A 17242-nucleotide genomic window follows, 5' to 3' on the forward strand; every position below is an offset into this window, starting at 1 on the left:
TTGTCTAATTCAAACTCACACAATGACTTGGATTGTGTTTGTTGAGCAGCCTGACAGACTTTCCTCCTAAGTCATATTGTTTGCCATGGATATGATTGCGCCTCACAATGTGGCTCATGCAAATATCTTGTATTATTTTCTGTCTAGTCTGGACCCTCTGGTAAAGGCAATTTTTTTAGGACAGAAGGCTCGCCTCCTTGCCATTTCCAAAAGCAGGCCCGCAGAGGGCGCTGTCCAGCCGCAATAAAACTAGCTCCTTGCTTGAAGTATACCGAAAAGCAAAGCGACGTGTTTAATCGGCGTGTGGCCTCCAATTGCATTTGTTTAATGGCCTGTTTGCTGTTGCATCCGCTCTCATTTACATGCACCATGGAATCCTTTAATGTATGCCACAAATTGATGCCTTTTTAGCCGAGTTGTTTAAAGGACTGTAAACAAGATTTTTCTGCTTCACTGCAATCGTCTTAACTTTTCAAAACGCATTGTGGGATGCAGTGAGGGCAGTATACAGAGAGTAACTTATACTCACTATCTCATGTAGAGTACATAAAAATACTTGAGTACAAGTGTGCTAACAGAAAATAAGTTTTGGAAGTTGCACTAAAATGAGTTGTTTCATGCAGAAGATAAAGAATATATGCTTGTGAGTATTATTTAGTCTATCGACATGTGTTGATGCAATATTTCTATTAAAATATTCAACGTTAGAAACAGCAACTCTAGCATGCTATTCGTTAGTTTGCGTATGACGTTTCCTATTGTGTTAACATCAAGCCAACAAAAAAGGAATATTTACTACCCAGACTAAAAAAAACACACACTAATGCACTGTTTTAGCCACATCCTCAAATTACTTTAAATGGTTTTTAAAACAAACAAAAAGAAGTTTTTAGTACTTACAGGAGCTATAAGGTTCCTGGTTCCCCATGAAAATACGAGAGCAAAATCTCCTTTAACCAGAGTTCCTGTTGTCTAAACACACAGCAACCCTCTTAAAACTCCCGGGATCAAGTTCCTGTACTTTCAAGAGTTCACAAATCTTTGGCACACAGCTCTCTCAACATCTCTGACTGGAACTTGTTATTTCCAGGAAGTAGCAAGAACTCAACGTGCCTGGAAATACAACTGCAGGCCCTTTCAAGAGACGGCCAAATCTGTAAATAAATAATCATATAAAAATAGATGCAGGTGCCCTCAGGGGGCTTCTCGGTGAAGTAAAACAAGAGTTTTTAGCTGTGCGCCAGCATTTATTTCCATCCTTGTGACCAGCTAAAGGCTGTGTGACTAATAGTATTACACAAATGTGACATAATGAGTAATTGTTTCGAGTAAGCAAGTCACAGTAAGACACTTTCTACTCAATGTGCTCACTTATTCCTTCATTTGTCATATGAGGGGGAAAACAGACAACTGGTATTCAGCTTAAGTGCATTTTTACATGATTTCCATTGACAATTGCCAGTTCAAACCTGCTCGGAATGCTTCGTGCCCAAATGTTTCTTTGAATGTGTTTTATGTAGTTTTTTTTATAGTTGCTGGTAGGATGGATGACTACAGATGTCTTTTGGATTATGGAGAGATGGAGAAGAGAACATAACCAAAAAAAGGCAAGCACTGAAAATAAAGATAGGAAGAAAAGGTACAGAAGGGAATTGGAAGGGGGAATTATAAATAGAATTCATGGAAAATGCGAGTGTCACTGATTCTAGGTTTGAATCCTTCCTGGTTTGGGAAGCAAGAAATAAATAAAGGAAGGAAAAAAAGACAGGTGGGTAAGAAAGGGATAGAAAGAAATGTATTTGAAAAGTATTGATGATGGAAGGCAGAGAACCTCTTCCTCAGTTTTAAGTTATTTGTTATTTGAATCAGCTTGGCAACAAAGTAATGAGAAAGAAAAGAAGAAAAAGCAAGGAAAGTAGGTCAGTGTAAAAGAATCAGGGAAAATTGAGAAAAAATGGAAGGGAAAAAGATGGATGGCGGAAGCAATAGATAATAGCGATAATTATAGCGGTTTTGAATAAATAAAAACTAAATCGCAAATATAATTTCCATTGAAATTTAGCAGTGATGTTTTTTTTCTGCTTGTCCAAACAAGTTTGCTGTGGGAGAAGGGAGGACCACGTCTTTATTCCATGACTGTCTGCCCTAAACATAGCCTGCTGGGTGAGAGTCTTGCTACTGAGGTCCGCCACATTGCAACTTTTTTTCTTATTTATTTAATATATGTAAATATAACCTACCGTAATTTTCGGACTATAAGTCGCGGTTTTTTTTTTTTCATAGTTTGGGTGGGGGGGGGGGGGGCGACTTATAATAAGGAGCGACTTATATGTGTTTTGTTTCAAAACTTTTCCAAAAAAAAAGTGAAACCGCGATAAACGAACCGCGATGTAGCAAGGGATTACTGGAATTTGAATTTCAAGTGACGTCAGCAGCGCGTGGCGCGGCGGTTGTTTACAAAAAGGACAAAGATTGATACTACCGGCATCATTAGCGGCTTTATGATGCGGCTTTGTTTCTAAGTGACACGGAGGACGAAGAGTTTGAAGGATTTAAGGATTTGGAGTGACACAGAAGGTTTGAAAAACTATGATGGCTTTTACGCCCGCCCGCAACGTGTGTTGTGATAAGCTGCCGCGTGAATCCATCAAAGGCATCCGAGCATCCCACTGGATCACCGAGTAAAGAAGAAGGGTGGACCGCCCCCCCCCCCTCTCTCTCTCTCTCGCTCGCTCGCTCCCCCTCTCCCTCTCCTGCTGCACTACCTGAGCTTGTACAGTGTCTCCTCCACATCCTCCAGGCGGACCTCCGCGGCGGCTGCAACAGCACACACTGCGCGAGAGAGCCGAGCGAGGCGCGGCTGAGGCGGCTACGAGCAGCTGCGTGTCCTCCCCTGCCTGTTCACCCAGGCGTTTGGATATCTTTTCTCTGTTTGTTCATCGAGTCGGATAAGTTGGCGCAGGACATAAAAAAAGGCTTTCTCCCGTCCTTTCGTCCGTTTCACACCACCCGGCCATCGGCTTGTCGCTGCGTGTTGACGCCGGAGAGGAAGGGCGAAGAGCGGCGTTGCGAGGAGGAGGCGCCCCCAAAGCCAGTTGCGTGAGCTCGGATGGTAACGCTGGATTCATGTTATCGTGGAGGGATTATCCATCGATGAGGGTTTGTTATTGACAGCCCTGCGCGTGTGTGAGCATCATGCATCCACACACAACTTTGTCCACGTCTCCTCTGCGTGTGTTTTATTAGAGAAAGAAGAAAGAGAAGCTTGCAGGGTTAACAAAAAAAAAAAAAAAAAAAACACCGGTAGCATGCACCAGAGACGCTGCAGCCCGTCACTAAAGAGAGCCCGGGGTGGCGGGCTTGTGTTGCCAGCTCTTTGCTAAAAAAGCTCAAGTGTTGCCTGGAAGCCAGGCCTTGTGCACTGCCAACCAGCTGTGTGGAGGGAAGCAAAAAAAAAAAGCATCTGAAAGACTCCCGAACAGAAGAAGTTATCCCAGATGGTGTTCCGAAAGTTGCCGGGCGTTTCTGCGTCCGGCATGGGTCTTCGCCTGTCGCAGAAGTTTGTCTTTTTGCTCTTCCTGTCAGGCTTGGTGACCCTTTGCTTCGGGGCGCTCTTCTTCTTGCCAGACTCGGTGAGGCTGAAGCGCATCTTCTTATTCAAGAGTGAGAGCCAACCGGCCACGGCGGCGGGTTCAGGCATGGCGGCGGAAAACGATGCCAGCGAGCGCTCCAAGAGTCAACGAGACCAGGAGCACCCGCGAGGGGTGACCTCCGCCAAGGGGGAGAGCGGAGTCGTCGTGATTGCTGGCGGAGCCGGCGGAGGAGGTCTTGCCAGGCTTAAGGCTCTCACCCGTAAGACACCTCCATCCTACGAGGCCACTGAGGAACGTCTGGCCGGCGGAAAAGCTCAGGAGGACATGACCCTGGCATCAGACAAAGACTCCTCGCCTGACTCAGGTGCAACGTTTGCCTACAAAAAGTTCCGGAGGTGTCTGCTGAAGCCGCCACTGGGGAGGGACGGCGGCAAACCGAGGGACCCCAAGACAGACAAGCGGCGGGAGAAAGTCAAAGAGGTAAGAGCCGATGTTTTGACTTTTGTTTCTCTTTGCGAGCTGTCATAAGAACAAAACAGATCACATAATTAGTAATTAACATCTCCGTTGAGGCAGAGAGCGTCTTTGATTGAATCAGAGGGACACAAAAGACTTGAAGCGATCCGCCGCCGATTCGTGTTGCGGGTCCAATATTGAAGCTGCAAGAGAGATGATAAAAGTCTCCTAATGATCACAAAAGGCTGTGCTAATGCCACCAGCCTGCCGAAGATAAAGCATCTCAGATTGCCATTTTTTTCTTTTTTTAGAGGGGAAACCCATTAAGGTCTTATTTTTAGAAGCGACTTTGAACTGTTGCCACAAAAGGAGCAAAGGTGATGACACTGTGGCAAGAAAACCTCTTTAGCCTTGTGACTTAGATAAAATTTGGATTTGTACACCATGACACCTTCTCCTGCCGCGACACGCCTCTTAGGCCGGCGGGGACAGGGCAGCATGATCACCGAGGTGTCGGCGGATGGCAGCGCTGCCTCTCCTGGTCCCCCCCTCGTGTGGGGCGACCTCTCTGTGACTAGCTTCCTCGTTTGCACATAAAATGTCAGCGTGACTTTGCCCGTCAAGCTGAGCTCTGCACAAGTTTTGTGTTTCAGCCGCCGGCTCTGGTCATCTGAGGCTAAAGCGATTTTTCTACTGCTGCGCTTCTGTTGCCAATTTATTTATTAACTATTTTATTTATTTTTTAATGACTAGCCCCTTTACAAAGCCAAACTGCTTGCTTGCACACACAAGTTTCTGTGGTATGCAAATCACCTTTTACTTAGCCCACTCAGATTTTCCGTTATTATTCTGCCAAAATATGCACTACTTACTACCGTAATTTTCGGACTATAAGTCGCGGCTTTTTTTCATAGTTTGGGTGGGGGGGCGACTTATACTCAGGAGCGATTTATATACATATATATGTTTTTTTTTCACTTTTTTGGGCATTTTATGGCTGGTGCGACTTATACTCCGGTGCGACTTATAGTCCGAAAATTACGGTACAAGAGAGATTGCCATCGCTAATTTGTGAACTGTTTTGAGTTTTAGTTCATGTCGACGGCCACATCACAAAATAGAATTGATCATTAAATCTGATTTCTGCACGTAATTAATTTTTTTTACAACAACAATCGATGATGCCAGTAGATCTCCGTTGTGAGCTCCAGTTTCCATGTTGTTTTGAGCACGTTGAACCCTGGCTGGAATTGTTCTCATTTTCGCTTGGAGTTGCGATATGTCCTATTTTGCCTTTTTCCCCCCCCAAATGCATCGTGAGAACATAATGGTTCCCACAAGTCAAGTCCTCTTTCATTTTGACTTATTCATTTTGACTCATCAAATTACTGCTAAGCAACAAAGTGTCTAGGTACTTGTTTGATGGTCGTGATAGCTTATCAGTATGTGTAGGTGGAGACATATAGGAGATGGAGAAAAAAGGACAGCCGAGGGTAAACATTTGCCAGTTGTTGAAAGCAAATGTCTACCGTGCAGCCCCGACTGACTTGCACATACGCAAATAAACGCTTTCAGGTTGTTGTTTTTTGTTTTTTTTTGCACTGTGCAGATACCAAAAGACCTCAGTTGTAGGAATTCAATATTTTGTATTTATTTATTTAAATATTTATTTTGTATTTATTTAAATAGTTGCTTTTTTAAAATGTGTTTTTATTTATTTAAATATTTATTTTGTATTTATTTATTTAAATACTTTTTTTTAAAAATATGTTTATTTAGATATTTGTTAATTTATTAATTTAGATTTTTGAAATCATTTTTTCAGGGGGGAGGTTAGTCACCGACACGTGAGAGGTAGCAGCTGGTTTAGCTGATGAAGCGCTATCGTTTCCTGAAGCGTTTGTCGTCGGGTGACATTGAAACAGGAAAAGGAAGTACAGCGGTATCAGTTATGTTTTTTTTTTTTTTTTATTCCTTTTTTGCATATAGAGCATGTTTCACCCCCTTCCGGCCCCCCCTGCCTTTGCCATACAGTAACTCATTTCCAAAGCTTTTTAGCCCATAGGATCCTGTTTCATTTTGACTTAATGACTGCACAATAAGACTAAAGTAAAACAAAGAAGGGCTAAACTGACCATTGAAGCATATTTAGCCATAAAATGTTGCTGTCACCTCCTAGTTCTCCTCTTTAGATTGTGTGTTTCTGCTGATAGCTCATAAAAATGCCCGTCAAGGTGAACATTCTCTGATACGGAAGAAAAAAAAAAAACACATTTGTGTTTTGTTTTTTTCCACTTCATCTTCCACGGATTGCGGTGTTGAAAGCGTTGCGTAACGTAAGCAGCTTGCAGCCTTTTTCCTGGTGACGAGTCCCACTCAACACATTGCAGATGTTCTTCCCTTTGTTTCTTCCACACTCCTCCCTCAAACTTTCTTGTTTGAAATCAGGCATCGGCAGTGGTTTTTTTCCAACTTGCAGCCCCCCCTCATGTTTGCCATTCTAGCCTAAGGTTTTTTTTGTTTTTGCGTCATTTCCTTTTTAAAAGAAAAAAAACGAAGAAAGTCTTCTAAGGCATATAGGTGCAGCTCAGATTTCATCACCAAGATTTTCTCCCCCAGCAAGATGCGATGTTGCAATAAGTTCCACGCAAAAGCCAATTTCTCGAGAGGGGGTGTCTCTTGCTGGCATAATGGGGTCATTGTGCATAGCCCCCAAACCCCCACCACCCAAAGTGTCTGAAGACTCGCCATCGGGCTCTAAAACAACACGTTTGATTGCGTTCCAGCCTTTGTGCTAAGATGAAGCCAAATTTATTTGATGGGGATTTTTCTTTCCTTTTCTGTACACTTTGTGACGAGAGGACTATCAGGCTGTAGCAGCATGCTCAAGCGGGGCCAAGAACCCAAGAGAAAAGTCGAGAGTCAGCATGAATGTGTTCTCAATAAACAACAACAGTGATCAAAAGGTGAAAAACGTAAAAAACACACTCCTTGAGAGTTTCAGCATGCTCGAGCACTGCCAAGAATTCATAAAAAAAAAAAAAGTCCAACACTGTCTCTTGTGCATTCTAAAAAAAAAAAAAAGCAATGTCAACCGGATTAAAAAGGAAAAGCCACAGAAAAAGAAAAACAACCCGCCAACAGGGGAAAGCATCCGACTTGAGCCTGTCCTAGAACCCAAGCGACAACGTAGCCTCGAGGGTTTCTTCCTCCATTGTAGGTCAAAAGCTTAACAATGTTGTGGTCAGATGTCACAACACAGTCGTCATTCAGACCGATGAGATCCTACCCGGGTCACGCGCAGCCTAGAAGAGGTAAATGACACAAAAAGTGAAGATGAAAGCCCAAAAGCTTAATTAGCTAGAGCATGTCTAGCTAATAATGAGCCGAGGCTAGCTAATAACGCGTCTCGTGAGCCACCCGAGCATCCGATGGGATCGATGGCCAATCAGCAGTCTGCTCGCTCTCATTAATCGCGTTTAAAGACCCCGGGACAGCGACCAAACGCGTCCTTTTTTTGGCCGTCCGACCTTGAAGGAAGAACTCTTTAATGAGCGCCCGCTGCCATCATTTGATTAGCCGCCTAATTGCTGTAATAATGAGCAAATACACCCAGCGATGACTGAAACCTCCTTTGTAAGCGCTTGGGTAATTAACGGCTATTTGCTTGCCGGTGCTGAAAACAGTGGAAAAGAAATGCTCATTTGGCAATGTGGTTTAGTTTTGGGGTATTAGCAATAGCATTGCGGTCTGATGTCCTGATGCTGTCGGTTGGAGTAGCATGACCTTGGCAGAATGCTCGAGCCCCGCCTAGAACTCGAGAAAGTCCAAATCTTTCAGCAACCACATTAATTGTTTGATTTTGTTTTTTGTTTAGTTCCTGATGTGGCTCCTCCTCCATTGTAGGTCGAATCACATGCCCGAGCAAGGCCTAGAGACAAGTACGGAGCGGACATTCTTAAGAAAAAAACACCACAAGAACTACAGGCACGATTCAAGAAGTGAAAAGACACAGCGAGCCAAGCTAGCCCGCCCCTTATGGCCCCTCCCCCTTAGGCCGACTTGCCCGTGTTGTTTTCTGACCAATTAGGCGTCCATAAAAGCAGAGCAGCGCCCACCCGCCGGCTTGGGGGGCTCGCATACTGTGCTGCTTGCTTGCATCTAGGCCAACCTCTTCCTCCACGCTCTCTTTTGTTGGGGGGGTGCGGAAAGTGAGAATCTGTATTTTTTGATAAGATCCACTGAGGGGGAAAATAAAGGACACCCAAAATGTACACTTCCAACCTGGAGGTTGCGCAATCTCGCTCACATCTACTCTGCGTTCAGTGTGGTCCATATCAGAGTCATGCAAATCATCCAATTAGACCATTTACACATTAAGCCGGGCCATCCGTCTCGCCGTTAAATTGGTGCCGTGGTCAAGAGAGGATCTCGCTGGTCAGGTGGGCCAGCCGCTGTACTGTAATGAGCTCATCCCGACTCACCTGAGCTTCTTCTGATGACCTGTAGCTCAGACCCAGTGCAGAGTGGTTAACTCATTCACAGCCGTTGACAGCTATAGAAGTCAAATATAAATTTTAACTGGGCTGGCAGTGAACGAGTTAAAAGAGGCTGTTGTTAACTCAAACAAAGGCTCTTTTTACCATTTCTGTCTGTGAAATGTAAAGAATTTGTGCTTGTTAGACGAAAGGTCACATTTGTTCTTCGCGAGTTGGAGGCAGAGAGATGGATCGCCATTATTGACGAGTTGGCCGTGCGCCCGCAGTCCCCGAGGCATCTGCTATCGATAGGTTTGGTCTGCCTGGTAACCGATGGCGGGTCCTGACCGGTCGGTAGCAGCGGCGACTGGAAGAGTAGCTACTTTGGCTAATTAGCTTTTCTCTCTCGATAATGACGCATGGGAAGGGAGAGGAGATATAATGTCACGCAATGATTCAGCTTTTCGGTACGCCGGCCTCGATGTTCTCCATTACGGTTGCAGTCGACGTGCTCTGAAAAGCTGATTACAGCAGAATGGGGAGGCGGTCACAGATGTGTGCAATTAAATGTGAATGCTTGTGTCAGTGTGCATGCGTGTTGTTTACCTACCAAGCGGGACTTTAGGACTTTAGACCATCTGCTGACTGGAGTCAATGAAACCTTTTTCAGGGGATATAAAATGTACACGACCCTGTTTAAGAATTTTTCTCCTTTCAATGACCATGAGAAGATCTGCAGGAATTTCTTGCCAGTGCTGGTTGCATCCTAAATTTGACGAGAATTTTTGGGGTTTAAGTTGCAAGATGGAAGGCTATAATTGATTTGAATTAGATACCCAAGTTATAGAAGTGGAAGAAGAGAAGCAAAAGTCATGATGAAGAGAATGAAAGAATGTAAGACGCAGGAATTTCTAGCATGTACTGGCTACAATAACAACAATCTCCCCATGAAAAAGTTTTCCTAGCATGGCTATGTCAATTTTTTTCTATGGAAATTATTCAGTGTATGTTTATGTTCAGTTTCGAGTCGATCTGTATTCTGGGTTGCCCTGGCAACAGCCCATTCAGTGGGTCCGAGCAGAATGTGGCGGCCAGACTGGGATGCGCTTTGGAAGCGGCACGTTGGCATGAATTTGAATGGCGATTGCTGTCACCGGGCCAAGTCGGCCGTCACTGGTGCTGGCCCGCCCAGCCGATGGCAGCTCGTCTATATCAAGAGCCCTCACTCGCCTTCCAAAACACTCGGCTCTCGTTTGTTTTGGTGGGGAGCGCTCTTGTTTTTCTTTTTTCTGATTTCTTATCTCCCTTTGGCTCACTACACTCATTTGTGTGGAAAGTAACAACACAAACCTTGCTGCTGGGCAAACAGCATAGATGAAAACCTCCATCACTGCAAGATGAAAGGAAGTTTTTTAGTACACTCTCCCAAATGTTCACATTAGACCAAGACGGTGAAATAAAATAATGAATTGAAACATGCTCACTTAATCTGGAAACTCAATTCACAAAATTAATAACATACTCTAATTGATTGACAAGACTAAAACTGGCAAGAGATGTTGCAGGAATTTCTGGCATGTAATGGCTCTGTCCAGCATGTGACAACAATCTCTCGTATTCATACATTTTTCGCAAAAAAAAAAAAAATCAATTGAGCCTAAAATGTGAACATGATGGTGTTTTTATTGTTCTTGGTCAAATGAAAAAGCAAAAACCTGAAAAAGTACTTTGTACATCACACTCCTTCTGGAGTCTCACAAGATTTTCTGAAATGTCACGTGTACTGCCGGTTCTGCGCTAAGCAGCGCTAACCTTTCCGTGTGTGACAGTGTGTTGCATTGTTGGCTCCGCACTTCTCAACCTTCCATGGTGGCCTTACGGTGATTCCTACAGGGGATTCTTAATGCCAGATAAACTTAGAGTAGGCTAAAACAAGGCCGCTGCCCGCCCAGCAGCGTAAAGGTCACATGATTAACCCCGTTCAGACAAGATGAGCATGAAATTGCCTTCGATGATTCAACTCTTGCGCATGTGCTGAGGTTCCGCTTTTGAATTCTAAGTGAACATTCTCAAATGACTCCGTGTCTGGTTGTTGCCGCAACGACACACGCTTGAGCGCTGACCTCAGTCAAGGCAAACAAGTGTACATCTTTGTAGCTAGCATTTTCTTGCTGTGAGAACAATCTCCTGTGTTCGTATTCTTCGGAAGCAAGTTTGAGTGGCAAGCAAAAGTTTTTTCAGAGTGAAGGAAAGGGGTAAGGGAAGCTTCAAGGAGCTTGGAAGGATATGCAGGAATTTATGGCTAGTAATGGTTCTCTTGTACACAACAATCTCTTGTGTACTTGATATGAACAGACGATGAAAGACAGAAGCATTTTCTGACAAAGAAAAGCCTTCAAGGCATTTAAATTCGGCATAAGTATGGCCACGTCCCACATGTGACAACAATTTCCCAAAATCACTTACTCTCAGAGCCTGGAGTAGGTAAATGTTTCCTGCATCCTGTGACTCCAGGACTCTACACAAAAAAAAATGAGCTCTGTGCTTTTTTTAGACAAAGGCTTCAAGTAAAGGAGTAAATTAAAAGGACGATCTATTTCACTGGGTGTGTGAATCACACTGAGCGAGCGGCTCTATGGGGATTCTGAATTGAGAACCTAGAGCTGAATACGAGAATATTATTTTATAGTCTTACTCTTTTGTACCGGCAGAATCTGATGCGTGACAAGTCCCCCATATTTTTTTCGCCACTGTACAACTAATGACGATGTAGTCTGACCTATTAGAACTTGATATTGACATGAATTGTAGATGCCAGTATTTATTTATTTTTTTGGGACAAATTGACTCGTGCTGTGGATAAATCGTGACCCGGTGTTCACATGAGTTGGAGTTACCTCGGAGGGTGGTCGCCCGCTGAAAAAGCTCCCGGACGTCATGGCTGACATGAATAATTCATGAGCGGGCGACACGATGGAGGGAGTGTACATGCTCTCCAATCCAATTGCACACGTCTCGCTGTGGATTTCACATCACTGCCATGTCGTTTCTATCAGACCCCCCACCCCCACCTCCGCCCCCCGAGTCTGTCCTTCTCCATATCGCTCTCTTGCCTTGCCGCTTTCATCCGCCCCGCATCTTGTTCTGTTCGCACTCGCCGAAGCGCATTGGAGAGAAAAAAAAAACGCAAAGGAGGGAGACGGATCGTTTTCTTTCATGTCGGTCCAACTCGGCGTCATCCCGCCCCGGACGAAAGTGAGCTGACCTGGCGAGGATGAGCCGCTAGGATTGCAGATTCGAAGCCTACGCTGACTCACTGACATTGTAATCTAGACTTTCATCATCATCATCTTCTCGCCTTGTCCAACACGTCCAGTTAAAACGTGGCCAAGACAAGCAACGCAAGTTTCGTCTTAAGTCTTGTCTGCTATCTATATAATACACAGAAAGGCACTGCATTATTACTTTTTTTTTTTTTTCTTTTTTCAATCAACATACACAGTGAGACGCTGCTAACATCTGTAGAAGACGACGTTAACGTAAACAACAGGAGTGTCGGGATTAGGATGTAAAAATACTTCTGGCAGTGGGCATGTTGGTGCAGGTAAAAAACAAACACACAAGTTGGTCCCTGCCTGCACAAGTGCACATATACCGAAGGTGTATTTTTAGTGTGACGAGAGTCACCTCAAAGTGTCGAGATTAGGACCGTGCTGCAGGGAAAGAGGGTCATCTCGTAGCTGCGTTGGTAGTGGGAGGCAGGAACAAAGACATATGGGGCATAAACAAGACTGTTACCGTGGCAACCGCAGCTCGGAATGTGTCCTTGACAATGAGAGGAGTTTTATATGCAGATGAACCGGGATGGCGGTTTAGTTGTTACCCAACAAAGAAGGGAGGATGCAATTTTTGTGCAGCTGAATGCTTTTGCCGATCGTACGTATCGAGAATCGTATGAAATCGTCTTTTATGCGAGATGTACACTAGATATAATCGTTTTGACTTCACTGATGTTTCGCTGTTTGAATTTCATTCACTTGGATAGGTTGAGCGTTGGAGAGCTTTTACATGCTGTTGTATGTTAATCAACATGACAAAAGCAACAGCCGTAACTTGAATCGTAATCCAACTGAATCAAACTCCAATTACATTTTAAAATCGTTAGATCATATTGTACTCTGTTATGTTTTAGAAATGTAAAATGAGCCCACTGTCCGACTGAAATGAAGCTGAAGGATTTTGATTTCTGTCTTTTCCTTTTGAAAATTGCAATGCCGATTTGAATTCGATTAATTGCTCAGCAATAAACGTCACCTGTGTGCATCCATGATTTGCCAAATAAGGAAAAAAACACCACGATTGGTGCTTGTCATTCGACAGCCGACTCATCAAACAACTCCGAGTAGCAGGATGTGGGATTCACTTTCTCATATCTGGAGGCAGGAAACAGGAAGTTGAGTCAGCATCATCAGTGCTCTTTATCGGGGTCAAAGTTCACCTTGCAGCCGTTCCCATCCAAAACAAAAACAATACAGGGGATCAAGAGTTTACCGCCGCCCGGTATTGACGCCGCCAAAGTGTCCACTCAGCACTTCTCGGTGGTTTGCCCCCCTCTCCCCCACCGTCCCCTCCGGCCTTCTTTTATTGGACTACACACGGAAAGCGACGGAGATTTATGAGTCATGTGCCGGCGCGGAGAAACATTCTGCGTTCTTTAGCTAAAGGCGACCTGTAAATCACCGCTCCTTAACTTTGTAATCGTTCATCACTCCAATCTCTTTCTCTCTTCCGCATTCTGTCCGTCTTTTTTGTCCACCTCGTAATCCCAATGCTTATTTTGAGGGGGCGTTTGTCGAGTTGAAAATGTGCTAGAGATCAGCCTTGATAACCTTGCACGTTTAATAGAGTTCCAGTTGCTCTTTGTCCAATAGATTGTGTCCACTCTCCACTTTAAGCTCTCGTAAAGTGATAAAGTTCCGTCAACACAATATAGCGCGCCGTTCAGGAGGTTATCACCTTCGCCAGGGGGCCTTCTGTTACTTGGCAGGATTGCAAAAACTTTTCGAATTGTTGGTGGCATAACTCTGCCAAGATTAGATTTGACTACATGATCTGAGCTAGCAAACCAACAACTGATGCTAGTAAAGGTGCTCAAGTTTTTTTATATAGTGGAGGAGGGTCAGACATTTTTTTTTTTATCGCATTGAGCCCTACTTTGAGCCCAAAGTGCAGTCTAACTGCGTATGAAAAGTTTGAAATGCACGTTTGCGCCGTTGTGGGTGTGGACGCAGCCGATTTGATTCTCGGCCAATCGAAGCAGCTCACATTTTTGACCACCTACTGTAATAACGTTAGTTTCGATACGAAGCAAAATAAATGGAGGGAAAGTAGGACACAATTGGTGTCGCTTCCTTACCGGTGAGTCGTTTAAAGGAAATTTCGTTTTTCTTCCTCTGTGGGCAGTACAGACTGCTCATATTAGCGAGCGCAGGAAGGCATGAAAAGACACGTCTGCTTGGGCTTGTTTGATTGCGGCGCGTTTTCTTGAGTCAGCGCTGCAAGACATGCTTCACCCTTTCAGCACAGGAAAGACCATGACTCAGCAACACGCACACACTGAAAGACAAGGAACCTGATTTGATCTGATCACCGTCCGGTTCCTACTTTTAAGTCGTTCCGGGGGCAAATTTTTCCACAGCGCAGATGGAAATGTGGCAGCGTAAATCAATGAGGCAATTTTTTTCCCCTGTGGTCGAGCTGACACTCAGGTTATTTACTCCGGGGGGGGGCGCGGCGGTGTGCTGATTGTTGGTCGATAGATTACCTAATCCCTCCCTGAAATGTGACCGCTTTGCCAACTTCACTTTTGTTCTTAAAGGGCAGTGAGAACGCTTGATTACCTCCACCATGCATGATGACGCAAAAACGATAAACATTGTAGAATGGTGGACAGTCCGCCCCCTTCCAAGAAATGGTTTCATCCTTATCGGGTATTGAGCATATTCCCGTAAATTTCCCGACTTCACGGAATGTCCTGACCCTTGCTGTCAAACTTATCGTGATGTCAACTGTCCTCTCATCTTTGGACGTTCTTTGGCAAGAGTTCAAGCGCCCGTCCGTCAGCCTTTCCAACCTCCCGCCGGATGATTTGGTAACTGAGGCTGTCAGCGCAGTTCACGCCGGCTTGCCTGCCACACCCACGCCAAAGCATCATTGTCATCTTTCGTTACGATTACGCCGGCCAGCAAAGTGCTCCATTTGCTTCCTGGCCGGTATGACTGACAGTCGGTGCGAGGATAAGGAAGTTGAGTACCGCCTCTAAATTGGCTAATGGATGCTCTCAGGCCTTTTTTTTTTTTAATGGAATGGTGGACGGCTGGCTCATGAGCTGAGGTGGATGACCAGATGTTGTGTGCGTGCAGCCAGATGCTCCGACACGAACTCTGCTATTATTTCTGGCCTCTGCGCTAAAACGGCTTATTTTCCACAGTGGTAAGTGTACCAAAATGTCTTTGCCAAGATACGCTGAAATCGATTGATTTGGTTAAAGAGTCCTTTACGATTTTTTTTTACTGAGCTGATTGAGCAGACCTTTGCTCTAAAACATGTCAGAAAATGCAGATTTGATAAGATGGTATGAGAGGATTTTCAGTTTTTTGGAGGAGTAAATACTTGTGTTCTCTCCACGCAAAAACATTTAAGGCTTGTTGAATTCACCTTGAAATTATTTGCCTGCAAATCTCGCAAAAATGCTAGCACTGTGTTGCGTAATTAGCAAGGTTAGATGAATTATGGCTGTTTTTTTTGTTACGTTTTGACTTTTGTCTTTCTCAATTCAGTTAGTTTAAATCAGTTTTTATTTCCCTCAATTTTTTTGTTTTAGTTCAAATTTAATTGTATTAACCGGTTCGCGTAAAAGGGGCTGTGACTCTAGTTGGTGTTTACGGCAGACGCCTGTTCTGCTTGTTTATGCCTCCAGCCGTCTGACATCTTATCAGCCGTCTGAACCCTTTTGATAAAGTCCGTTGTCTTCTCATTTGTGGCCAAAACGCGACATTTGGATAGACATGGGCGGAAGGATAAGACAAGCTGTTAAAACAGTCCAGTCTCTGCCAGAGGAAAGATAAACACCAGGCACAGACTGGTCGAGATGACGAGACGGGTCCATCGCCTGCTTTGTGTCCTGGCGGAGATGTCGCCCAGCGACGCAAATGCGCTCGTTACGACCCGACACCGTTTTCTCGTCTGCGCCTGTCAGCGTCCAATGGACACAGCGGACAAAGATGCTCTTTGTTTTACTGTCTGATCCGAGAGAAGCGGAGAGGGGGTACGAAGGGGGCGGGGGGTGCTTACATATGCAAACAAAAAAAGCTGAGCCGCCTCAGCATGGGCCTGACACTGCAAGCCACATATTAGAGCAACGGGCCCTGGGAAATATCACGACAAGTAGAAAGAAGGGTTGGAGTGATCATTCCACGGGGATGACATCATAGCTGCTTTTGTTGCTGAGACCCCCTAGCGAGCAACAATTAGCTTGAGCTTTTTTCTTGTTGTGGTTGCATGTCAGCCAATCAGATGGCACTAGCAGGCTTAAGCCCCCTGTGAAGTCCAATCCGACATTTTCTGGCTTCTGAGGTGATATCAATTCTGCGTGAAAGGTACAACTTTTTTTCAAAACAAACATCATCCGAGTACTCAACTTGATGATGTCACAAGTTCACATTGACACTTGGCCTATACATGGAATACATTTGAAATAGTGTGAAATCACGTTTCTGCTTCCAAGCTGCTTGTTTGTGCACTAATCAAAAAGTGGATGCTTCTCTCGGGGCGGGGGGGGGGGGGGGTCTTAAACAATTTCCCTCGGCATGTGTGCGAAATCACCAGTTAGGCCCGAAATCCGATAAGCCGATGTTGCTCCTTTTTGCGTGTTTTAAAATGGAACGCTTCATAATTAAGGGGTTGGATGGTGGATGTTTGTGCGACATGAATATTGATGAGCGTGGAAAATAACACAGGCGGCAGCTCATTTATTCAAGCGTCATGGCAATTCATTAAAACGGGCTTTCAATGGAGGGGGGGGCGCTCGTTGAGTGAAACACTTCATGGAGGAGGCTTATTTCTTTTTTTTTTAGACAGACTGCTTGTCATGAGCACGCCAACGTAGCTCAATCTCGGGTTAAAAGAAACGGGTCGGCGCCCTTGAAATTCCCACTGTGCTCGGCGCCGACTTGCTCGCTCTTCATTTTGTGTCACGCCTTTGATTCCGGTGTGTGCTCATCAGAAGTGCCTGAAAGTGAAGAACATTTCGATGCTTTTGCACAGGAAATGATGGAAGTTATCCGTTGGAGAGTTAAACCGTCGGCCATCTTAGGACATACAGCCAATGTTTAAAGTACTATTTGAAAGGTCACTTTTGTTATCAAATGTCAAATTATTTGCCCATCTGAGACACATAAACACCAAATTGTTGCATTTCTGCCATCCCCCCCCAAAAATATCTCTATTCATTGATATTATTCACACAGTTATATTCAAGTTGTGGTTCTTTAGAGCGGCTCATTGTTGGCATCGAGTGCATGCGCGTCACGCAGAGTCTGCTGGTAGAGCAAGGAGAGGGCGGAAATGACTAACACAAGTTCCCACCTGACATCTCGCATGTGGACCAAGGCTCTGGGCTGGCACTTTAGAGCACCTCATTGTCACGCATGGGAA

The 17242-nt window shown here is 44.7% G+C and overlaps 1 protein-coding gene across 3 annotated transcripts in view; it reads left to right on the top strand.

Moving 5' to 3' along the window:
• Positions 1-2635: 2635 nt before the first annotated feature.
• LOC119135322 (mannosyl-oligosaccharide 1,2-alpha-mannosidase IA) overlaps positions 2636-17242 on the top strand; it is a 67163-nt gene continuing 52556 nt past the window's right edge. Inside the window, exons 1-2 of one of the 3 annotated variants that reach the window (XM_037272787.1) lie at positions 2636-2694; positions 2801-4073. In XM_037272787.1, the coding sequence (XP_037128682.1) occupies positions 3498-4073 (576 nt within the window). In that variant the 5' untranslated portion in view covers positions 2636-2694; positions 2801-3497. Of the gene's footprint in view, positions 2695-2735; positions 4074-17242 lie in introns of those variants that run through there. The other 2 variants (XM_037272786.1, XM_037272788.1) reach the window with 2 other exon arrangements.

This window comes from Syngnathus acus, chromosome 16 (assembly GCF_901709675.1).
Source record: "Syngnathus acus chromosome 16, fSynAcu1.2, whole genome shotgun sequence".
NCBI lineage: Eukaryota > Metazoa > Chordata > Actinopteri > Syngnathiformes > Syngnathidae > Syngnathus > Syngnathus acus.